The sequence below is a fragment of the Oncorhynchus keta genome, chromosome 7, assembly GCF_023373465.1.
Source record: "Oncorhynchus keta strain PuntledgeMale-10-30-2019 chromosome 7, Oket_V2, whole genome shotgun sequence".
NCBI lineage: Eukaryota > Metazoa > Chordata > Actinopteri > Salmoniformes > Salmonidae > Oncorhynchus > Oncorhynchus keta.
The window spans coordinates 42,773,327-42,799,608 of NC_068427.1; the positions used below are offsets into that span (position 1 = coordinate 42,773,327).

General features: G+C 45.0%; 1 protein-coding gene across 4 annotated transcripts in view; it reads left to right on the plus strand.

Annotated features, from left to right (window-relative positions):
- LOC118382210 (zinc finger E-box-binding homeobox 2-like) overlaps positions 1-26,282 on the plus strand; it is an 80,732-nt gene that overhangs the window by 52,202 nt on the left and 2,248 nt on the right. For 2 of the 4 annotated variants that reach the window (XM_052522940.1, XM_052522938.1), the window contains exons 3-8: positions 13,054-13,326; positions 17,759-17,956; positions 18,246-18,460; positions 21,511-21,619; positions 21,990-24,022; positions 24,482-24,581. In XM_052522940.1, the coding sequence (XP_052378900.1) occupies positions 13,054-13,326; positions 17,759-17,956; positions 18,246-18,460; positions 21,511-21,619; positions 21,990-24,022; positions 24,482-24,581 (2,928 nt within the window). Of the gene's footprint in view, positions 1-6,723; positions 7,109-13,053; positions 13,327-17,758; positions 17,957-18,245; positions 18,461-21,510; positions 21,620-21,989; positions 24,023-24,481; positions 24,660-26,282 lie in introns of those variants that run through there. The other 2 variants (XM_052522939.1, XM_052522937.1) reach the window with 2 other exon arrangements.

Sequence of the window (26,282 nt, forward strand, 5' to 3'; positions counted from 1 at the left end):
TGTGTGTGTGTGTGTGTGTGTGTGTGTGTGTGTGTGTGTGTGTGTGTGTGTGTGTGTGTGTGTGTGTGTGTGTGTGTGTGTGTGTGTGTGTGTGTGTGTGTGTGTGTGTGAAAATAGAGAGTGGAAGGGATAGGTCTCTTATTAGGCTACAAATAATATAAAAGGAGAGATAACAAACATAGTTTCCAGGGTTTATGAAAATATTGCTCTTGTGTAGGATTTAACTGCAGCTCCAACATTCCAAAAGGTCATGTTAAATTAAACAGCTCCTCAATATTTACGAGTCTCTGTGAGATTTAAACTTTGCACAAACAAGACTACCTACATTGATAGCAGAGCAGAGCCGAGTAGAGCGATGACTACTATGTGTGTTATTTTGTCTTGACTTGCCACTCTGACAGCAGGGCCTTGTTTTAACATGCCAATCAGATCAGGCAGAATTACCACTCCTCCTTCCTCCGCCTGGAAATGTCACGAGCAACTTGTTTTTCTGATTGTGAAACATGGTTTAAAACTCTCCTAATGTTCTAATGGCCCCTTCTGGTGCCATCTGCACCACAGAGGTGAAAATCACATTTAGCCTCAGTACAAGAACACGTAACAAGTCACAATCTAGATATATACAGTACCAATCAAAAGTTTGGACACACCTACACATCCATGGGTTTTACTTTATTTGTACTATTTTCTACATTGTAGAATGAAAGTGAAGACATCAAAACTATGAAATACCACATACAGAATCATGTAGGAAGCATTTTTTTTAAAAACAAATCAAAATATATTTATATAATCGATTCTTCATAGTAGCCACCCTTTTCCTTGATGACAGCTTTTCACACTCTTTGCATTCTCTCAACCAGCTTCATGAATAATGCTTTTCCAACAGTCTTGAAGGAGTTCCCACATATGCTGAGCACTTGTTGGATGCTTTTTCTTCACTATGCGGTCTAAATCCTCCCAAACCATCTCAATTGGGTTGGGGTTGGGTGATTGTAGAGGCCATCTGAAGTAACACTCCATCACTCTCATTCTTGGTCAAATAGCCCTTACACAGCCTGGAGGTGTGTTGGGTCATTGTTCTGTTGAAAACAAATGATAGTTCCACTAAGCCCAAACCAGATGGGATAGTGTATCACTGCAGAATGTGATGTGTTTGGGTCATTGTCCTGTTGAAAAACAAATGATAGTTCCACTAAGCCCAAACCAGATGGGATAGTGTATCACTGCAGAATGTGATGTGTTTGGGTCATTGTCCTGTTGAAAACAAATGATAGTTCCACTAAGCCCAAACCAGATGGGATAGTGTATCACTGCAGAATGTGATGTGTTTGGGTCATTGTCCTGTTGAAAACAAATGATAGTTCCACTAAGCCCAAACCAGATGGGATAGTGTATCACTGCAGAATGTGATGTGTTTGGGTCATTGTCCTGTTGAAAAACAAATGATAGTTCCACTAAGCCCAAACCAGATGGGATAGTGTATCACTGCAGAATGTGAGGTGTTTGGGTCATTGTCCTGTTGAAAAACAAATGATAGTTCCACTAAGCCCAAACCAGATGGGATAGTGTATCACTGCAGAATGTGATGTGTTTGGGTCATTGTCCTGTTGAAAACAAATGATAGTTCCACTAAGCCCAAACCAGATGGGATAGTGTATCACTGCAGAATGTGATGTGTTTGGGTCATTGTCCTGTTGAAAAACAAATGATAGTTCCACTAAGCCCAAACCAGATGGGATAGTGTATCACTGCAGAATGTGATGTGTTTGGGTCATTGTCCTGTTGAAAACAAATGATAGTTCCACTAAGCCCAAACCAGATGGGATAGTGTATCACTGCAGAATGTGATGCGTTTGGGTCATTGTCCTGTTGAAAACAAATGATAGTTCCACTAAGCCCAAACCAGATGGGATAGTGTATCACTGCAGAATGTGATGTGTTTGGGTCATTGTCCTGTTGAAAAACAAATGATAGTTCCACTAAGCCCAAACCAGATGGGATAGTGTATCACTGCAGAATGTGATGCGTTTGGGTCATTGTCCTGTTGAAAACAAATGATAGTTCCACTAAGCCCAAACCAGATGGGATAGTGTATCACTGCAGAATGTGATGTGTTTGGGTCATTGTCCTGTTGAAAACAAATGATAGTTCCACTAATCCCAAACCAGATGGGATAGTGTATCACTGCAGAATGTGATGCGTTTGGGTCATTGTCCTGTTGAAAACAAATGATAGTTCCACTAAGCCCAAACCAGATGGGATAGTGTATCACTGCAGAATGTGATGTGTTTGGGTCATTGTCCTGTTGAAAAACAAATGATAGTTCCACTAAGCCCAAACCAGATGGGATAGTGTATCACTGCAGAATGTGATGCGTTTGGGTCATTGTCCTGTTGAAAACAAATGATAGTTCCACTAAGCCCAAACCAGATGGGATAGTGTATCACTGCAGAATGTGATGGGTTTGGGTCATTGTCCTGTTGAAAAACAAATGATAGTTCCACTAAGCCCAAACCAGATGGGATGGTGTATCACTGCAGAATGTGATGGCAGCCATGCTGGGTCAGTGTTCCTTGAATTCTAAATAAATCACAGACAATGTCACCAGCAAAGCACCCCCACTCCATCACACCTCCTCCTCCTTGCTTCACGGTGGGAACCACATATGCGTAGATCATCCGTTCACCTACTCTGCATCTCACAAAGACACCGCGGTTGGAACCAACAATCTCAAATTTGAACTCAACAGACCAAAGGACAGATTTCCACCAGTCTAATGTCCATTGCTCATGTTTCTTGGCCCAAGCAAGTCTCTTCTTCTTATTGGTGTCCTTTAGTAGTAGTTTCTTTGCAGCAGTTTGACCATGAAGGCCTGATTCACACAGTTTCCTCTGAACAGTTGATGTTGAGATGTATCTGTTACTTGAACTCCGTGAATAATTTATTTGGGCTGCAATCTGAGGTGCAGGTAACTCTAATGAACTTATCCTCTGCAGCAGAGGTAACTCTGGGTCTTCCTTTCCTGTGGCGGTCCTCATGAGAGCCAGTTTCATCATAGCTATAATGAATACACAGGGAGAAAAAGGTATAGATTCACGCGTAGAGCGCAGCAGGTGTTTATTTCGCCTTCGCAGAAGGCAGGAATCGTGGTCACAGGCAGATAATGATCATACACAGGTAGGCAACCAGGCAGGTGAATCAAAACTAGGACTGAAGGCTGTAGCTGGTTCTCACAAACGAGCTTGGAAAAGGCTTAGAAGAGTCAAAACGGACAATGCCTCACAAAGGCACAACAATAATGAACTGAACTAAATAAGGAGCTGATGACACCAAGTGATTAACTAAAACAGGTGAAAACATTGAACAAAAATGAAAGACAGGGCTACGTTCAAGAACACAATGAAACAGAACACAAGGTTGACTAAGAAAATAAATACAGAACCTTACAATAGCGCTTGATGGTTTTTGTGACTTTACTTGAAGAAACGTTCAAAGTTCTTGTTCTTGCCATAATATGGACTTGGTCTTTTACCAAGTAGTGCTATCTTCTGTATACCACCCCTACCTGGTCACAACACAACTGATTGGCTCAAATGCATTAAGGACAGAAATTCCACAAATGAATTTTTAATAAGGCAAACCTTTTAATTGAAATGCATTCCAGGTGACTACCTCATGATGCCAAGAGTGTGCAAAGCTTTCATCAAGGCAAACGGTGGCTATCTTTGAATAAAATATTTTTGATTTGTTTAACACTTTTTTGGTTACGACATGATTCCATTTGTGTTATTTCATGGTTTTGATGTCTTCACTACTATTCTACAATGTAGGAAAGAGTAAACATAAAGAAAAACGCTGGATTGAGTAGGTGTGTCCAAACTTTTGACTGGTAATGTATATATACGATATATATATATATATATATATATATATATATATATATAGTGAGAGATAGATTCATAGATTTAGAGAGAGAGAGTCTGGGCTCGATTTAATATATAGATGCACTCAAAACAAGGATAATTTGTCCTATTGGGTTTGTTTTTCAGCTGAAATCAATGCAAAATATGGAGCACCTCATCGTCATACTGAAAATAGCATTAGCGTGAAATCGATGGCTAACCTGCAGCCAAGAGCAAAATCCATTTAGTTAAGTGAATTCAGGTCAACATCACAGAGCAAATGAAAAGCCCAAATTGATCGTGGCAGTTATTTTGGCAGTTTATTACAGAACAAAGGAATTGTTTAAAGACCCAACGGTGTAAAGTATATGTGCAGAATGGCTGCCTTTCATAGGGCATTAGTTTCAGTCCAGGTTTGTAACCGGTAGCGTTGTTTGTTCTGAGAAAAGACTGTGATGTGTTTGTGGTGTGTTTGTGGTGCTGTAACAGTTCTATACAGCTAGAGACCGACCGGCCAGATAGAATCACACAGGAGGCATCTGACTACTACACAACTGCTCCTACATTTGCATATTAATTGACCCGTATTCACTCCAAACAGAAATAAATATCTATCTACAGTAGTCCATGACTCTACAGAATGATCAAACTAAATCCTCCCTCTGTACTCAGTACTCTGTACTCTGCCTCTTATTTTCTCTTTCATCTGCTCATGTGGGTTGATCATCAGTCACTCCTTTGTATTTTTCTTTGTAATCCTTTCCGTGTGAGGACATCACCCTTCTGTCTGATTTGGTCTTTGTTTCTAAAGGCTTTGGCTTTCCTTCAGCCACCATGTGAAGGAACCGTTTTGAAAGTTTTCTATCTTTAACTTCCTCCAGTCTTGCAAAGGAAGACTATTTGGCTTTTTGTGTGAGGGGGCCGGTATGGATCCGGTAGGGATCCGGTAGGGAGCTTGTAGGGAGATGGTAGGGGGCCAGTAGGGGCCTTGAACATTTATCTAGAGGATTGACATGTGCTCAGGCAGGCCACAAATGGCTGCGTAACGGGAGGGAGGAAACGAGGGCGGGAGAGATGAAAGGAGGGAAAGAGGAAAGGAGGCAAGGAAAGAGGAAATAAGGGAAGGAGATAGGAAAGGAAGGAAGGAGAGAGGAAAGGAGGGAGGGAGTAAAGCAAGGAAAGAGTAAAGGAAGGAGGTAGGAAAGGAGGGAAGGAGAGAGGAAAGGAGAGAGGGAAGGAGTAAAGCAAGGAAAGAGTAAAGGAAGGAGGGAGGAAAGGAGGGAGAGAGGAAATGAGGGAGGGGGGAAAGGAAGGAGGGAGGAAAAGAAGGAGGGAGGAAAGGAGGAATAGAAGAGAGGAAGGAGGGAGGAAAGGATGGAGGGAGGAAAAGAGGGAGAGAATAAAGCAAGGAGGGAGTAAAGGAAGGAGGGAGGAAAGGAGGGAGGGAGGAAAGGAAGGAGGGAGTAAAGGAAGGAGGGAGGAAAGGAGGGAGGGAGGAAAAGAGGGAGAGAATAAAGCAAGGAGGGAGTAAAGGAAGGAGGGAGGAAAGGAGGGAGCGAGGGAGGAAAGGAAGGAGGGAGGAAAGGAGGGAGAGAGGAAAGGAGAGAGGGAGGAAATGAGGGAGGGAGGAAAGGAAGGAGAGAATAAAGGAAGGAGGGAGGAAAGGAGGGAGGGAGGAAAGGAGGGAGAGAGTAAAGCAGGGAGGGAGAAAAGCAGGGAGGGAGTAAGGGGAAAGGTGGGCCATCTGGGTGCCGGAGTAAATCTTTCTCTTGCTCTCTCTTTCTTATTTCTCTCTCCTTTTCTCCAGGTCAGGACCCTCTAGATACATTCCATCTCAGAACCCTCTAGATAAATTCCAGCTCAGGACCCCCTAGATAAATTCCAGCTCAGGACCCGTAGATAAATTCCAGCTCAGGACCCCCTCGATAAATTCCGGCTTAGGACCCCCTTGATAAATGGGAGTTTAATTCAATTAGAGGCAGGCTACTGTTTCTGCCTCACGGCAGGCACTGGCACAATGGAACCACCCCATTCCTCTTGGCTGTTATACCCCTGACGTTCACACACACACACACACACACACACACACACACACACACACACACACACACACACACACACACACACACACACACACACACACACACACACACACACACACACACACACACACACCACACATCTTGTAAAGTCTCCTGCCTACTTTGCCAGCTGATAAACAATGCAACAGCTACTGTATGGGAAACATCTACATTTCACTTCCCTGCGAGTAGTTACGGTATTATGGCAAATCATTCATACTGTAGGCTATTTCCATGTAACATTCTCAGGAAATAATATTACACCTTTATTTCCCACCTCCCTGTGTGTGGAAAATCCCTACCTGTCTGCCTGGGATTATCATTAGATGGATGTTGGACCACTTCCAGCCTGCAGTAGCTAAGGCAGACACCTCATTTCCACAGTGTTCAGACCACGCTTCCTGACCTACTCACTCCCCTCCCCCTCACCTTCCCCCTCCCCCGCCACTCCCCCTCACCTGCCCCTTCACCTTCTCCCTTACCTCCCCCTCCCTCTTCCCCTCACCTACCCCTCCACCTCCCCCTCCCCCTCCCCCTCCCCCCCCCTCCCCTCCACCTCACTCTCCCCCTCACCTGCCCCTCCACCTTCCCCTCCCCTTTCCCCTCCAGTTGTTCGCTCAGGTGATCTGCACCACTCACAGGCAGAGGGAGAGAGAGAGAGAAAAGAGAGAGAGGTAGAACAGAGAGAGCAGTTTTCCTCCGGTAGCTTCCACCTCATCTCTCATTATCCAAGCAGTGGTAGCGGCAGACAGGAGAGAGAGGAGAGCGTGCGGATCACCTGGAGCCAGCAGTAGACCTGAAACATGTCTATTTATTTTTATGATCATATCAAACACATATCAAACATGGCTTTTTTCATGGAAGAGCCACACAGAGAAAGGAAGAGAGATAGAGAGAAAGAGACTGTATGGAGTAGATACTAGCGCCTCATGGCATATGCAAGGGCTCTGTCTGATGTGTCTGTTGAACTGCGGGGCTGTTTAAAATGGACGACGAGGAAGGAAGCCTCCCTCAGGAGAGGAGAGGGCAGGTGTGGTCTCTGCAGAGCCTGAGGACGCGCTGTGGGACAGGCGATGATGTGGACAGGGTTATCTTTTACGGAATTAATATGATATGTGACAGGTATGGTATGCACCTGTTAGTTAGCACATTTACATGCTCCTCAAAGGCATTTAGCTCATATTGAAACAAACAGTTGTATTAATAGTCTTGATACTGGGATGTCTGTTTCATAGGATTTAGTGGATTTGTACTGTATTCAAATTAGGATGGGGTTTATTTAAATATTTTAAACTGGGTGGTTAGAGCCCTGAATACTGATTGGCTGACAGCCATTGTAAATCCGACCGTATACCATGGGTATGACAAAACATTTATTTTTACTGCTCTAATTACTTTGATAACCAGTTTATAATAGCAATAAGGCACCTTGGGGGGGGTTTGTGGTGTATGGCCAATATACCACAGCTAAGGGCTGTGTCCAGGCACTCTGTGATGCGTCACGCATAGGGACAGCCCTTAGCCGTGGTATATTGGCCATACACCACACGCCCTCATGCCTCATTGCTTAAATAAGCCACAAGAGGCTGTGCTGTATCATGAATACAGTCACAGGTAAATGGCGTTGTTCAGCCTGACATGTTTTTTTTTTTTAACAATGAATTATATATTTTCATTAAAACGTTAATTTCATAAGTTAATTCATACAATTTTATTATTCCACCAGAAAATATAGTCCGGACCAAAATCTTGTTGTTAGTTATTTTGGTCATGTTGCTACAGACGCGAGCCAGTCATTCATTCCTGTTGCATAGTTCAACAGGTCAGGTCGTCCATTCTAAACAAATTGGTAGCTATGCAGGCTGGACAGCTAATGTTCGTGTCACTAACTAGCTCGCCAACTTCAGCTAACTCAGTCACGTCAAACAATGAACCTAACTGCATTTTTTGTTTGTTAGAGCTTTCATTCAATTACTTGGATATGTCCATGATAATTGACGTTGATGAGTGATTTCGACTTGCTCAAAAAAAAGTTGTCTCGTCTGGGCACCGTTCACTCTATGTACGGTACTAACTTATTACAGAGATCACAATTCTAAAGTGAAACATTGTTTCTGAGTTCAGACACGCAGAACAGCAAGGCTTACCAAACTAAATGATAGGTTTATCTTAAACCCGCTGTACCAAACTAAATAATAGGTTTATATTAACCCGCTGTACCAAACTAAATGATAGGTTTATATGAACCCCCCGCTGTACCAAACTAAATGATAGGTTTATCTTAAACCCGCTGTACCAAACTAAATAATAGGTTTATATTAACCCCACTGTACCAAACTAAATGCTAGGCTTATATTAACCCGCTGTACCAAACTAAATAATAGGTTTATATTAACCCCACTGTACCAAACTAAATGCTAGGCTTATATTAACCCCCCGCTGTACCAAACTAAAAGCTAGGCTGGAATCAAGGGGAAATAATGTTTGAGTTGAGATAAATACAAGAGATGATTCGGACAGCAACATGAACATGATACTCTGATGGAGACTCGGTGATCATTTTCAGATGGAACTGTTAGCAGGCGTAGGTGTGTCTGTGACGGCCAACACAGCACGGCTTGGAACACTGCTTACGGGGGGAGGGGCTCTTTTTTTATGGGACAAATAGTAAAGATGTCACGTAACAGTAGAAATGAATGACCTTATATTATCTGACTGTCAAAAAAAAATCACTTATAAAATGTAGGCTACCTGTGCATGTTCATCCACTCCGAAATAACTCCACTATCCAAACAGTGCACTGCGTGTGCTCTTGCGACATTTGATGAATGTAAATGAACATCTGTTAACAAAACACCAGAAAGTGTTCCTAATGACGTTCAGTGATTTCGTCTTGCTGACAAATTGACTGTCTTTGTTGTCGGAACACATGAAATTGAGGCCGGAAGAGTCACAGGAAAAAACATCATGGTCAGTCACCCTAACACACAGTTCATTTACTAGCCTAGGCTACAGTGTGTATTACCATGAGCTTTACATAGGCCTACTTGTAGCCAGTGATCTAGCCTAGTGTGTTAAATAAAGAGGCTAAACTCTGATTGCGGGTCGCGGTGAAAAAAATGTACGCTCCCTATACTTTCAATGCAAATTTCTGAAAAAAGTGGGTAAACAGCGTTCACCTGTATTTACCCTTGACTTGGCTTGCACCACTGCTGGTAGCCTACCATCTCAGCCGAGGCAATTTTACACAATATGAACACACCCAGGTTTCAGAAAAAACTGCTTATCTCGCGTAACAAAACAACTGGGAACTCGAAAATCTAGCTGGATGGATTGGATGCGCGTCTAGTTGTCTAGTGATATTGTCGACCATCATCAGCTGATCCAGGAAAGAAAACACATTTTGATAGAAAATAATAAAGTTAAATAGATGGTTGACTTCTTGTGGCCATGGAGAACACCTATACCCACACACACCTGAAAAACAAAGAAATGAGCGCCCTTAACAGCTGACTGAGAAAAGCAAACAATGATAAAATAACAGATAAATCTAATGAATTGGATTAGACTAATAGGCTATTTTGGAAAATCTATGCTTTTAAGTGAGCTCAGTTAAGGCTGAAATTCAGCACTACTGAGTGGACAGCGCCTCCTCTATAGAATTTGCACCATTCATGGACAGGGAGACGGTTTGTGCAGCCATGTATAAATAAATGGGGTAAACCATTATAGAGAGGCGGGGGTGGTTTTATTTTCAAAATAACCACTTCCTTTTAAAGAAATAGGTGAATGGTTAAATTAAGATTATTTAGAGACCCCCAAAAGTTTGACTCGGAGCTCATGTCTCATTCAGGGGAGCTGAGTAAGAGAGGGAGAGTGAGAGGCAGACACAGAGAGGGAGAGAGATGGAGAGAAAATAGAGAGAGAGAGGGACAGAGAGGGAGAGAGGCAGACAGAGAGAGGGATAGAGAGAGAGGGAGAAGCAGAGAGAGAGAGAAGCAGAGAGAGAGAGGGAGAGAGTAGCAGAGAGAGCGAGGGAGAAAAAGAGGGGGAGACAGAGAGGCAGAAAGAGAGGGGGAGAGAGAGAGAGGGAGAAGCAGAGAGAGAGAAGCAGAGAGAGAGAGAGGGAGAGAGTAGCAGAGAGAGCGAGGGAGAGAAAGAGGGGGAGAGAGAGAGGCAGAAAGAGAGGGGGAGAGAGAGAGGCAGAGAGAGTGAGGGAGAGAGAGAGCAGCAGAGAGAGAGAGGGGGAGAGAGAGAAGTAGAGGGAGCGAGAGAGAGGCAGTGAGAGAGGGACAGAGAGCGGGAGAGGCAGAGAGAGAGAGAGCAGTAGAGGGAGCGAGAGAGAGGCAGTGAGAGAGGGACAGAGAGCGGGAGAGGCAGAGAGAGAGAGAGAGCAGTAGAGGGAGCGAGAGAGAGGCAGTGAGAGAGGGACAGAGAGCGGGAGAGGCAGAGAGAGAGAGAGCAGTAGAGGGAGCGAGAGAGAGGCAGTGAGAGAGGGACAGAGAGCGGGAGAGGCAGAGAGAGAGAGAGCAGTAGAGGGAGCGAGAGAGAGGCAGTGAGAGAGGGACAGAGAGCGGGAGAGGCAGAGAGAGAGGACAGTAGAGGGAGCGAGGAGAGGCAGTGAGAGAGGGAGAGAGCGGGAGAGGCAGAGAGAGGAGCAGTAGAGGGAGCGAGAGAGAGGCAGTGAGAGAGGGACAGAGAGCGGGAGAGGCAGAGAGAGAGAGAGCAGTAGAGGGAGCGAGAGAGAGGCAGTGAGAGAGGGACAGAGAGCGGGAGAGGCAGAGAGAGAGAGAGCAGTAGAGGGAGCGAGAGAGAGGCATTGAGAGAGGGACAGAGAGCGGGAGAGGTAGAGAGAGAGAGAGCAGTCTGATGAAAATAGCAAGCATTGTTGCTGCTTTGTTTCGGGATCCTTGAATGAGCACAATGAATCGATCGATGGATAGATGACGGGCGGAGACAATGGATCTCTGTGAGTTCAGCAGGTCGGAACGGCGGCGTTCCACACACAATGGAGGTGCGACAAGACAGAGCGAAGGGTGGCGCTCCATCAAAGATGTCACCGGAGACAAAGCACACTCACTCCCTGGCTCTCTCTGTGGCAGGGTTGTTATAACTTGCTTTATCCTAACGCAAACCTACAGAAAATGGTTTACTAACTACCATCAAGAGTAATGGCAGCTTGTACGTATCGGTAGCATGTCGAAAATCATTTCCAACCAGAACTATTGATTTAGAGACACACAGCAACTGAGATCCCAGCCTGTATCAATCAATCAAATGTATTTACAAAGCACTTTTCTCAAAGTGCTGTACAGAAACCCAGCCTAAAACTCCAAACAGCAAGCAATGCAGATGTAGAAGCACATGGCGAGGAAAAACTCCCTAGGAAGAAACCTAGAGAGGAACCCGGCTCTGTAGTCTTTAGCCTGTAGCTTTAGTCCTGTAACACTACTAGACCATGTGACCATGGAGACAAACAGTTCAATCAATTGCTTTTGTTTGGGAGGTTACTGAATTTTCTTCGTCCGCCTACCGCCCACCGCAACACAGATGGAAAACAGCCACACACTGGCCAAGTATCTGAGCAACATAAGTAAAGTAACAAACAAACAGTCGTCTTCGTGTTTTTCCCCGCAGACATTTATCTTTGTTGGCCGGTGAGTTATTCTAGGAATGGGAAGCATGCATCTTTCTCTCTCTTTTTCCAGGAAGAAATTAGTTGAATAATATCCTTTCCTAAAGTAAATGTGCCTACATATTGTCTGTGGCATCATAACACGCTCAAGTCTAGATGGCAAAAACACAATTTCTTAAGTGGATAGGATGCCAGCTGGTCTTGTCACTGGTCTTTCCCAAACTGCTCTTAGCTCAGAATATATATTTTTTTAAAGGGTCATATATTGCATTCAGCGAAAAGGCAAATCCACTGCTGTTGCTGTAGTGGCGGGACTAAAGAAAGGAGGGTGTGTGAGGGTGAGCGCGAGGTTAAGCTGTTCAATGAAGTCATATTATATCCAACATATACCTAGACCACACAACGTGTTTTCACGTCTCACTTTTCAGCCTTTTCTTTCTCTCTGTCTCTCTTTCTTTTATTTTTTTGATCGGAGAGGGCATTACCCTGTCTGAACTCACCCTAAATCCATGTGGTCACACCTCTTATTAAAGAGGGTTTTGTCCCACGCCCTACACCCCCCTCCACTGCTCTTGGAATTCAGCCCGGGTCAGCAGATTTCAGCCCACCGTGCTTACCCTTTTTAATTTGCACCTGTTGTGCAGTTGTCCAGGAGGCAAGTGCCGAACCATACAGTCAGACAAAGATCATATTATGAACAGATATTCAATGCCTAATCTCCATGTACCCAAAGGGGAAAAGTAAAATAAAAAAACTAAATATTTTTTATTCTCTTCCATGGGAACGTGTGCGGGAATGGTATGCCGTTGGGATGTAAAGGTTTATGGTTTCCAAAAACTGTTGAGGGGAACCAAATAATATCCCCAAACAAGCAATTGACTTCAAAAACACATCATTTTAAGCCACTTCCCATTCGCTATCTGGAGTTGGCAGCGCCCTCCAGAGATAACATGCATGAAAGCTTTGCGAAATATTGCTTTATTAGGCATACACAGAACTCAAAATGAACCTGAAAATTGTGCTCTATTTTCTATCCCTGAGGGCCCCTTTTCCTGCGCCTAGTTCCCATGATGTCATGGCTTTTACATTTTCTTATATTATTTGTTCCCACCTCCCTCGTTTTCTTTTGGACCTATGTCTGCTTTTCTCATGCACCTTTATCAGAGTATTTTTCATCTCCACCAAAGTGGACATGTTTCTAGGTTACCGTGAAAGGCCCTTGAGTTCAGCCTGAATCACATTTTTTTTTATCAAGGTTCAGGGATGTAATATTATAAGCTGTCCATTTGGTTCCTAGGTTGTCTGGTCTGTATAAAAAGCTCCCCAAACTATTCAAAGCAGGAATGTGACTTTCTCCTTCCTACCATCAGAACCGAGTTAGGCGGATGTTGTTTTAGAAACCTAACAGGGTCTCTTTGTTTGTGTCTTGCAGTGCTGACATATGAGAATGTGGTGGAGATGAGCTCTGAGACAGAAGAGGATGACAAGAAGCTGCTCTCAGAGGAGAATTGCCTGACCAATGGGGAGGAGGGTGGTATCCCTGCCGGAGGCAGTGTGCCTAACCTGGAGAAATCACCCAGGGTGGGCCACGCCCTGCTGTCCTACAGGGGTGAAGCTGAGGGATCAGAGGGCGGGGACGGACGGCAGAGCCACCACCACGCCTGCCGCCTGGGAGACAACCAACACAGACACCTCAATGGGACTGGTGAGTGATCTGATCAGGTCAACACCTGCACAATATAAATCAGTAGCCTATATCAATCCAATGCATTTATATAACACTTTTTTTTACATCAGATGTTTTTTTTTTACAAAGTGCTTTGACAGTAAATCAATCAACACACCTCACTTATGTATATCAATTACAGAACTCATAATAATACAGTATATTCACCTCTTCAGTTTCTGCTAAAATAGTTGGAGCCTGGGAAATGGCTTTGTTCTCTACTCTGTCTATTTTTTCAATTTCCGGATCTCTGTGAGGTTGACAGGAGATTGTAAAGATTAACACAGTGCTCTATTCTAGTGAGACGTGTTGCTGCTGAAATACAGTCAGCACTTTAGCTGCTTTACAGGCTCACATCGCAAAACCACCTCCCTCGCTCCCATACTCATCTCTGTATGACTGTTCAAACTCTCTAGGACCTCTGACCTCTGACCGTTCTCTGTCCCCTCTTTCCTTCTCTCTTTTGTCTTGGTTTTGTTATTAAAGCACTGTCTCATCAATGTTTCTCTCTCTGTTGTCTTGGCTCGGTAAAAGCATTGTCTCCTCATTGGTTTCACATACATTCAGAGGAATAAAGTCAACTCCAAACAGTTCAATATTCTCAAGGTGTCGGCAGAGGAGAATGTCACAATATTTTAGTTCAATATATGAAGCGCTGTGAAACAGCCAGCCTTTCATTCTCATTGACCCATAATTGTAACTCTTATAATTACTCAGTTTAGTGGGTTGTGCCCAACGGAGCCTCTAACTCCCGCATACAGGCAGAGCTACCAATGATAAGCAAGTAGCGCATGTAAAACCTGTCAACCCACCCTCTCTCTCTTTCTCTTTTGCTCCCTCTCCATTCCCCCCTCTCCTTGCAACTCATCTGCATCAGTGACAGGACCACTGGTGTCGCCAGGGCCGCAAAGACAAATACTTTTAATTAGAAGCCAAACGGGATTGTTAAAGAGGGAGCCAGGCTTTTGCAGGACTCATTAACATCCCTAAATGAAATTCTGAGCTTTATGACGCCCATTTACATGCTTAATAGGCCCCCCATTCTGTGGCCGTCTGACAGATACAGAGTGCAGAGAAAAACTCATGCGAGACAGTTTTTTTTAAAGTTTTTTTTTTTAAATGGACCTGCGTTGACTATCCGTCTCTGTTAATGACTTGGTGGTGAGCTGCGCTGCTGAATTTGGAAATATGAGGGACTGGGAAATAGTTTTAGAAAATTTGAACCCGGTCCAAAACGAAATGTAAATGCCTTGATATGGGGAGCATATGTGTATAGAATCATTATTATCATGATCATTATAAGAAAGCTGTAAAAAGAAATCAATGCCAGATTAGCACATCTGCTACAGTCCATTATAGCTAATGCTAACCTAGCTATTTGCCGAATGATTTGATTTGAATTCAACTGGCATTTGACATTTATATGTAAACTGATGAAAGATGAGAGACAACCCACATATTTGTTATATTCATTTCACTCAGGTCACAGATGTGAAAGACTCGGGTGTCACTTCGAGGTACTGAGTCACATCGAGAATGCACAAAGGATCGAATCAAGATTTACCACAAAAAATAACAGAAATGCTCATTTACTGTACACGCCACCTTGCCTCTGCCTCTCTAGGGAAAAAAAGACGACTGAGTGAAAAACACAAAGAGCCTCCATTTTATATTTCAGATTTCATATACAGTGCAAGTAGTACTGTAAGTGTAGTGAAGGAGGGGCCTACTGAAAATAGAATGAAACTTGAGAACAGTGTCGAGATTCTACGACAGACACAGGGCGTGACTCACATGTCTTTGTCCGTACTCTGAGGCCTGGAACCCAAAAAAAAGCCCCATGTTGGCTGAATGAAACTCATTCTGTAAAGTCTGGCAGTGATTCTGAAGTTGAGGCGAAGGGAAGCAACACTTGCTTTCCCCATCAGGAGAGGCATGCATTTTTGCAGTTGTTCTCTGAAACATGCAGCACCACCATTTTATCTGCGTGGTTCTGGGGCGAAACATTGTGGGGAGAAGTGTGAGACCTCGCTTCTTCATTACATTTCATCTTGGAATTATGAGAAAGAAAATAGTTTTCATCCACAATATTTAGAAATTGAAGTAGGATAGCTACCTTCAACAAAGCTAATCGACTATAAACATTGATCCTATGTTGACATGTTCTCAATAGGTTGTGTATAGTACCTTGTGACTCATTTGACTCATAGCAAGACTATTTTGGTATAAAAAGGCACAGCATCAGGTTCCTGTATGACACATTGCTCATGAGGAAGGAGGTTTTGAAAAGTAACCTGCTGTAAATGAAAGGGGGGGTGAATCTGGCTGTTCTCGCCCCCCCCCCCTCCCCTCCCCTCCCCTCCCCTGCTGCAGCTTGCATGCAGGGGTGTTGTATATCCCTCCTTTGAAGAGGGAAAGCGTATGATTCGTCACATGACTGGGGCCAGGAGGAACAAACACAATGGGCACAGTATATGTACACCCCTCGCCTGCCTGTCCCTCATTATCAGGAAAATACATTCATATTACAAGCCGTGGCTGAATGGAAAGAGGTACTTAACTGAACTGTCAGGGTAGCATGTGCATTCTAGTTGACTTTGCCTCGAGTGTTAAACCATGGTCATACTTCAGTTTATTGAGTGCTGTGATAGCCACAGTTGATTGTCTGATTTTTGAGCCCTTTTCTCCTCTCCTTCATAGATGAAAGGAAGGATGAATATGATCCTTTGGGGCCAGAGGGGTCTCTTCACTCTGTAGGAAGTGGTACAGGTGACTTCCACCCTTTTTATTGAACTTTTATTTAACTAGGGAAGTCAGTTAAGAATACATTCTTATTTACAATGACGGCCTACCCCGGCCAAACCCTAACGACGCTGGGCAAATGTGTGCTGCCCTATGGGACTCCCAATCACGGCCGGTTGTGATACAGCCTGCAATCGAACCAGGGTCTGTAGTGACGCCTCTGGCACTGAGATGCATTGCCTTAGACCGCTGCGCCACTCAGGAGCCCCGCATATATATTTGCCAAAAAATAGATGGGGGATTGGAAATGATGCAGACACATACATTGATGGAAGCCACAATCTATCTGCAATATTAAAACTGATCTACCCCCTGAAAGAAAAGAAACATATTTATATATAACACACTAGGACGAGACATGATTATAACCCCTTGCAGCAGGTGATATACCTAATAGGAAACACAAACACACAGTCAAGGGCCACGAGAGACGATGCAAAGCAAACATTTGCAGGTTGAGTGAGAGCGCAGCACAAATCACATCTAGCTACAAAATTGAATTTTGACCTAAATCTCATTTGTTTGATTCACATACTTTCAAATTGGTTTAAAATTGTAGTTTGTCCTGGCAGTGAATCACAATGTCTTTGCAGTTAAACATTTTTATCAACACAATCTTGCCTTATGTAACTTCAAGGGATCCAAGCCTCTTGGGGACAGTTCAGTGTCCTTCGTTTTAAGGATATTTTCAACAACAAAAATATACACAGTATCTGTGTCACAGCTGCAGACAACACATAAGCCAATAGCAAACAGTAGTCACACTAACTGCCCTGATTTGTTAAATCAGCTGATGAATACATTAGACACCTGATGTACCATTACACCTACACTGACTGTTTGGCAGATATAGCCTCACATCTTCTTACTCATAATCAAATCTCTGCTTTAAATTATGTAGAGAGAGAATTCTAAGTGAGATCTGTAAACCAGAAAATCTAATTGCAACTTAAACCAATTACCTGTTACACTAGGAAATATTTAAGTTAAAATGTCTAAAAGCTTTAAAATGGGTTGTGATCACTTAATGATGAAATTATCTCTTATTTTTCTTTGTCGAGGTCATTACATGGCATCATTATCGGTAACTTAAATGTATACTCCCCTCTAAGTAGTGGCTTAATGCTTCCCTCCCCCAGTGTCCTTCATCACATTTAGAGACCAGTCTGTTTCCCTGTGTGGCCAATATAATGTAGCTGTGCAGCACATCTCAAAATGGGGGAAGGAGAATGGAGACCGACCAATGTTCTCATTTGTCTTCCTCTCTCTTCTTCTCTAACTCTCCCTCATCTCCTCCTCCTCCTCCTCCTCCTCTCCATCCTCCTCCTCAACTCCTCCTCCTCCCCCTCCTCCTCCTCCTCCTCATCTCCTCATCCTCCTCCCCCTCTCCTCCTCCTCCTCCTCCCCCTGTCCATCCTCCTCCCCATCTCCTCCTCCTCCCCCTCCTCCTCCCCATCTCCTCCTCCTCCCCCTCTCCTCCTCCTCCTCCCCATCTCCATCTACTCCTCCTCCCTCTGCTCCTCCTCCCCCTCTCCATCCTCATTTCCTCCTCCTCCCCCTCTCCTCCTCCTCCCCCTCTCCTCCTCTCCATCCTTCTCATCTTATACAGTTAATGGAATGGATGGGGTGTCAGAGCTTGACGACTACTTCACTAAGTGTAGTAAACTGGAGGAGAGTGATGGCCTCTCGGCCAGCATCGCTGAATACCTCCAGCGTGGCGACACCGCCATCATCTACCCAGAAGCCCCAGAGGACGTGACACGACTCGGAACTCCCGAAACCATTGGGCAAGACGAAAACGAAAACGGTGAGAATCCATAAAATCCATTTGACAGTTAATCTCTGATTATTTGCAGTCTCAGAAGCTGCATTAAAGGCCTTCCACCCTGTGCCTTTGTCCCCAATAGTGTTACTGACAGACTTTTATGGGTAGTCTGTGTTCAAGTGTAAGCTGATGGTGACTCTACATAGAGTCTTTGTGAAGCAGAGATAATCATGTTGCTTGTTGTACTTCCTCTGTTTACAACCTGGGCATACTGCCCATCAAGGTCTACTGGCTGGCCTTATGACAACGCCTCCTCCTTTCCCCTATACAGAACTGTCACCTGGGACTCCAGATGCTTTCACCCAACTGTTGACCTGTCCTTACTGCGACCGGGGCTACAAGCGGCTGACATCGCTCAAGGAGCACATCAAGTACCGCCATGAGAAGAATGAGGAGAGCATACCCTGCCCACTGTGCAGCGAGACCTTCTCACACCGAACACTGCTGGAGAGACATATGGCCATGCACAAGCCAGGGATCGATCAGGTAAGACAGACAGACAGACAGACAGACAGACAGACAGACAGGGGGGGTGATGTTTTTCTGTTTTTCTTTTATTATTTTCTTTCCTCATCTCATCTCCTTCACACTGTTGTGTCGTTGTGTGGGTCGATCAACGATCTGGGTGAAACACACAGTATCATTTTAGGTCACTGCTCTTTACTAATTTATTTTTCCTTTTAAGATTTGTGTTAATTATAATGGCTTTAATGGCTTCCTCATGGTGACTGGATGCTCTTTTCTTCTGCATGGAGAATCATATTCTCTTGAGTGAATTAGTATTCTCCTTTCCTCTTCCTGTCATCCTCTACTCCTCTCACATTAAACAAGTTACTTCAGACCCCCACACGGCTTCAGACCCCCACACGGCTTCAGACCCCACACGGCTTCAGACCCCCACACAGCTTCAGAACCCCACACAGCTTCAGACCCCCACACAGCTTCAGACCCCCACACTGCTTCAGACCCCCACACAGCTTCAGACCCCCACACAGCTTCAGACCCCCACACTGCTTCAGACCCCACACAGCTTCAGACCCCCACACAGCTTCAGACCCCCACCCTGCTTCAGACCCCCACACGGCTTCAGACCCCCACAATGCCTCAGACCCCCACACGGCTTCAGACCCCCACAATGCCTCAGACCCCCACACAGCTTGTTCACAGCTGCATTGTGTTGCGTCTTTCTTTAGTGAGGCCTGCGTGGGATGTGCTAGCATATTGCGTTCCTCAGGCCATCTGACTTTTTACATCAGCTATTGCTAGAAGTGGACCAGATTTGATTAGAAATGAGCACTCATACATAGTAGCAGAGATTTGGACCATTTCCTATGGTTCAATACGCAGTTCTTTCACTGAGCATAGCGTTTATTAAGTACCAGTTTTACAGATAGGTAAACAGTAGCAGCACTGTCACTTTATTCCTAGTTATTTGTACATGTCTACCTCAATTACCTCGTACCCCTGCATGTCGACTTGGTACTGGTACCCCGTGTATATAGCCTAGTAATCGTTACTATAAGGGCACAAGGCGAGACCCAAATGCAAACACGAGGCAGATGGCAGAGCTACAATATTTATTCTAATAAAGGGAGGAGGCAAAGGCAGCTCGGGGACAGGCGAGAGTTCATAAACCAGGTCAGAGTCCAAACAGCACCAGACGATAGGCAGTCTCGAGGTCAGGCCAGGCAGGGGTCAGAAATCACATCCGAGTCCAAAACAGTACAAGGGGATAGGCAGGCTGGTAGTCAGAACATGCAGAGTGGTCAGGCAGGCGGGTTCGGAGTCAGGACAGGCAAGGGTTGAAACCAGGAGGACTAGAAACAAACAGAGACTGGAAAAGATCGGCGCAAGGAAAACCACTGGTTGTCTTGTCAAACCAGATGAACTGGCACAGAGACAGGAATCACAGAGATATATATACACCGGGGATAATAAGCGACACCTGGAGGGGGGTGGAGGAAAGGTGAACCAGATCACAAGGACAGGTGAACCAGATCATGGTGTGACAGTTACTGATTGTGTATTTAAATATTACTTTTTTTAAATACGTGTTTCATTCTTCGATTTCTCTATTGTCTTTCTCTCTGAGTTGTTTGGGCCCATCAGTAAGCTTTTCATTGTTAGTCTACACCTGTTGTTTACCGATTCGTGTGATGGATAAAGTTATATTTAATTTTGTATTTTGATTTTAACCAGGGAATCAGTACAAGTACAAGCATTTACAACCAGCAATTTCTAAACATAAAGACCAAAAACCAAAAGTATAGGCCTTTGTTTCTGTCATAAAACAGAACCTACAACTGTCTCTTCTGACGGACCATGCAAATAAGCAGTGGAATCATTACAATTGTCCAATTATATACTTCCTCCCTGAGTCCCCCTCCACCCCTCACCTGACCCCCCCCCCCCTTTCAGACTGGCTTAAATAAGAGCAGATGGTATTTCCCCCAGTGATCTGGAGTATCATAATCCTCAAATGACTTTAAGTGTTAGTTTAGTTCTGTACTTCATCTCCAGTTAAAAGAGTTAAAGAAAGGATCTTATGGAAGGTCATTATGACTATGCTACCTTAGTGCACCGGACTGTGGAGGGATTTCCATTTGAGTGCGACTGAGTTCCCTGTGGTAACTTTTCTGACACCTCCTGCTTAAAACCCAAAAAGTCAGAAGGATCATGAGGCCCCGCTTTCACGGTCTGTATTCATACTGAAAATCAAGATCAAGCGAGCTTTTGCCCTTCTGCTCCATTGGTGCAAACATGTCAATTGTGCTACTCTGCTTATCCTCTGTGTGCAATGGAATGTATTTTTAGCATGGGGTAATTGTTCACACATTTGGTTATGAAGGCAGGTTCTACCACATCAGTCATTGGCCCCATTTTTTTCAGATCGCTAGCATTTTCACAATGTAGTCCCCTTCAAGCCACATTCAGTAGTCTAACTCTAATCACATGCTCTAACCTGAAATGTCACCTGCTGCCATACATACACACATACACAAACACAATAACACACACCGATATATAGATTCTTCAGCAAGCATTAGTGAAAAGGGATTTTTTTTTACATTGAAATTGTACCATGAAAACCTCCCACATCTTTCTCATAAAGGTCTTTGTGGGGCTTTATCTCTCTACATGCTGTTTTTATTTGTTATCTGCACTCATTTGAATTTCAGGAAATGCACCTACACTAAACAGTTACCTTTGAACAGAACACAAAAAACTCAACCCACACACTATTCTCAAAATTGATTTATGAGTTCCTTGCACGCTTCATCATTTTTATTAAACCATTTCAGATGTAAAACCCTAAAAATTACTTATGCAGTTAGATGTAGTTAACGTTTGTGACGGAGGGTTATTGTGTTGCAAGGTAGCCTACCGTTGAAGCTACGACAAATTCATTACATTCCTTCTCAAGGCCAGCTACCTTGAAATCTCACCCAGTGCCTGGTTCATTTGTGACTCCCACACTTACACAACACGTTTAGGTGACACTGATGTGAAAACTCTCTTTTCTATCTCCTCCACAGCCCCAGCTGCTGAGTGAAGGGGCCGGCAATCGCAAGTTCAAATGCACTGAGTGTGGAAAAGCCTTCAAATACAAGCATCACTTGAAGGAGCATCTTCGCATTCACAGCGGTAGGTACTAAAATGAGTCAAGCCGGCATCAGCCCACCATTTTAAAATGTATTCATGTGACTGTGGCTAGATGACAGAGAGGGCTCATGCCATAAGAGTAAAATTGATAATGTTCCTTTTTGGCCTCTGTCAGTAAATGAGTCATTCTGTTTTATAATAGCTCACTGTTTCAGACCTGTTTTATAACTGACTAACTCCGCCATATGGATGAGGCCATAGCTCAAGAAGACAAGAGTTGAATAGACGTGTAATAGAAATAGAAATTCACATTTTCACACTGAAAGAAATCTTCAGCTATTTCACTACCAGCCAATTGCAAGCATTCAAAATGGATTAACTTGAGATTCATGTACCTGTTTATCGTTTATAGGCGAGAAACCATACGAGTGCTCCAACTGCAAGAAGCGTTTCTCCCACTCCGGCTCCTACAGTTCCCACATCAGCAGCAAGAAGTGTGTCGGTCTGTTCTCCGTCAATGGACGAGTAAGTAATGGAGGAGGCAACGCCAAGGCTGGCTCCTCCCCTAACTCCACCGCCTCCTCCCCGGGAAGCCCCGCCCTGGCTCTGCTCCGCCACAAGCTGGAGAACGGCCGCCCCATGGGGCTCCAAGACCAACAGGGCCACCTGGACATCAAGGCAGAGCCAATGGACTTAAACGACTACCGGCTACTGATGGCCTCCCAGTATGGCGGAGGACCAGGGGGCTACATGAATGGAGCCTGCCGAGGAGGCAGCCCCCTGGGGGTCCACAGCTCATCCCAGAGCCCCCTGCAGCACCTGGGTGGAATGGGGTTGGACCTGCCCTTGCTGGGATACGGGTCCCTGGGGAACAACCTGAGCGAGGTGCAGAAGGTCCTCCAGATTGTGGACAACACGGTGTGTCGGCAGAAGATGGATGGGAACCCGGAGGAGATCTCCAAGCTCAGGGCCTATATGAAGGAGCTGGGGGCTCAGATGGAGGAACAGAAGCTGGCCTTGTCCTCTCCGCGTGCCAGCTTCCAGGCGGTGGGCCATGGCAGCCCCACCAAGAGCATCATTGACTACACCCTGGAGAAGGTGAACGAGGCCAAGAGCCTGATCGACGACTCCAAGAGGCAGATCAACATGGACATAAAGAAGGAGAGGCTCAACCACTCGACGGATCGTGAGGACAAGTCGCACCACGAAAGCCACCTGGTTCCATTCCTGCCGTTCTCCTGCCAGTTCTGCAAGGAAACCTTCCCAGGGCCCATCCCACTGCACCAACATGAGCGCTACCTGTGTAAGAAGAACGAGGAGATCAACCACCTTCAGCCCAGCGAGGACGTGTCTCTCAGTCACAGGGGAGTGTTCCCCTCAGACCAGCAGGCCTCCCTGCTGTCCTCTCTTTCAGAGAGGGGCGCCACCAGCCCCGCCAACCCCTTCAAGGACCACATGTCAGTGCTCAAGGCCTACTTCGCCATGAACACAGAACCCAACTCAGAGGAGTTGCTGAAGATCTCCATCGCAGTCGGCCTTCCGCAGGAGTTCGTCAAGGAGTGGTTCTCCCAGTGGAAGTATCAGCAGCAACAACAACAACACAACAAGGGCAATGCCAACCCCAGGAAGCAGTCACTGCCGCCAGAGCGGAGCAGTGCAGAGGAGCGCAGGCACCACAGGCTAACCAGGTCACCAATGTCCACAGCGCAACACGTGGACCGTATCATGGCACTCGCTGATTTACATGGTGGCAACACCAACGGTGACCGTGACGCTCTCCACAGACACTCAGAGGCCAACCAGTTTACAGCAAACAGGCAGACGGGTGACAAACCACTAGACCCCTTGAACCAACTTAGAAGCAGAACTCCATCTCCTCTAAATCTCTCCTCCACTTCTTCTAAAAACTCCCAGAGCAGCTCGTACACTCCAAACAGCCTGGCCTCTGAAGGGGATGGCCATGGGGGGGACGCACCGTTGGACCTTTCTCTGCCAAAACACATGATGAGCAACAGCATCTCACTGGGAGAAAAGAGGTCCGAACCAAACGGCTATGTCTCAGACTGCAACGGTGACCACCACCATTCTAGCCGGGAGCAGGGTACTGAGCCCATGGACTTGGCCCACATCAAGAAGGAATTCCTGGGCTCGGAGAGAGACAACAGAGGCAACCGCGGACACCAGATGGAGAAGAGTGTCAGCCCCATCTTTGGCATCAACCCCTTTGGTGGTGGTCACATGTACACATCTCTGCCCCCACATGGAGCATTCCCTCCGCCTAGCTTCATGCAGGCCCAGGCCAGCATCCCAGGCCTGAGGCCATACCCAGGGCTGGATCCAATGAGCTTCCTGCCCCACATGGCCTACACTTATGCAACTGGGGCGGCTACATTCGCTGAAATGCAACAGAGGTCGAGGAAGTACCAACGGAAAGCAGGTTTCCAGGTAAGCAAGCTCTTTTGTGGTTTCAGGTCCATTCACTAAATCCATTTTTAGTAAGAGCTTAACAATAAACATTTTGCCCTTTTAAATTAGTATCTAATGGATAAAGTTACACTCAACACCAAACAAATGAAATGTTTTAGATTAGTAAAAAAAAATGTTAAAGTTGTGTTTTTGTCAAATAATTTCCTGTAATTAGATGAGTTTGCACTGTGGCTGTCTGTTTTGTATATGCGTCCACTCCACACATCAAATCCACAACACAGACTTAAAAAGCCCATATGTTCCCCTTTTTATTGTCTCCTCTCCTGGGCAGTAAGGGTCTTACACAGGTCGTACGGATCGACGACTAAGCCCTGTCCAGACTTGGGATCAAACTCAGAGCAGAAAGTGTCTTTGTTTTAGGTGACAGGTGTGGATTACTTACAAATAATTGAACAATATGCCTCTCTCATCTCATAGGGTGAGCTATTGGACGGCACTGTGGACTATCTGTCAGGCCTGGAGGACCTGACAGACGAATCCCTCCTCTCCCGGAAGAAGATTAAGAAGACAGAAAGTGGTATGTACGCGTGTGACTTGTGCGACAAAACATTCCAGAAGACCAGTTCCCTCCTAAGACACAAATATGAACACACAGGTATATAACATTTGGACAGTTGTTTTCTACCCCAACCTCCCTCTTTACCTTTGTGCCAGTCCCCATCCATGTTTTGTGTCATTTGAAAGCTGTTCTTTTTTGTTATTTCATCCTCTCTCTCTTTTTTTCCCTTCTTGATCACTTCATTGTTTTCCCCCCAACAATCTTAAGTGTTATTTTCCTCTCGTCTTTCATAATTTCCATTATAATGTGTTCAGATCCATGAACTTTAATGTGTTCCTTTCTTATTGACAAGGGGTTTGGGAATAGTGGGCTGTTTGGATATGAAAGCAGTTACATAAACATTCGGTAAAAGTAGAAGTGAGCATCATTGCATTCATCACAGACACCATAGTAGTAGTCATTCTGACTCCAGGCATTCTAAATGACATCATCATATGGTCTCCAGAAGTTACAGGACCAGTGGCCATTTTGGAAACAAACATTCTGCTTCAAGAGGGACTGTCTTTTTAAAGATCACGCTAGTATGTTAAGACACAGGGACATACAGTATATATACTGTGCCTTCAGTGACAGGGACGAGAATTACTGCGTTGACCCTGGTGGTATTTAACAGAATGACAGGTCGTATAGGAGGCTTGCCTGTGTGGCATGTTTGGTTATTTTTTAAATGATCTTCAAAGATGTGACCTCTCCTCCTGGGGACTCCTCTCTTTCAGCATCCTGTAATGGAATGCCCCATGAGGAATTCTCTGTCTCCTCTATTTTTGTCCCACTGTAGGGGAGGTGGGGAGGGCGAGGGGGGGGGGGCACTTAAAGTATGCCAACTATGGATGATGTCGCAGGCATTCCAAGGCTATCTGAGGATAGGAATCGCCTGTGTGTGTGTCTGTGTGTGTATGTGCATTCTGTTGTGTGGCTGCTCGCCTGTGTGTACTTTATGTGTATTGGCTTTCGTAGGATGGGAGGTGTTTGTGCATGTGAGCGTGGGATGTGCGCTTTGGAAGGGTGCTATTATATGGGCCGATTGAACTTGCATTTGAGAGGCCCATTTTGTCTAATAGAAGGGAATATATTTCCGGTAGCACTGCTGAGTTATAGTAAACCTTTAGTGCGAGGACCTGCATGTTGCGGGGACGGGGAAGAGGGGCAAAGGGGGCTAGTGGTGTGAAGGTCCTCCTCCTATAAATATAACTGTCACACCATCACGTGAAGGATGCCTAATCCTACTCGTTTTAACCTGGACCTATGATGTCATGAGAACACGCTGTCACTGGTGCCAGGCTGCGCTTCAGTTTCACCTTGCTTGGTGTTCGAAACATCTGAGTTCACTGGCTTAGCTCGCTGCTCGCCGGCCCCGCCCATCATAGAGTGGTGAGGGGTTTTATTTCCACCTGACTCCCCACCGTGATTTCTAGCAGCAACTAAAATTAGCTCTAAAGTTAGATTGTCAACCATAAATTGAGGTTTACTTTTAACGCTTTGTTTTCTAAAATGTATTTGAGAAATGTACTTGTATTTATTTGTACCATCACAACATTACTCATTCCTATCATTATTGTGTCCTATAATAATTTTCACCATGATGGAGGGAATGAAGAAATCCGTAATGATGATATCAATGCTTTTACACTCAGTATGCACATAACATGATCAATACAT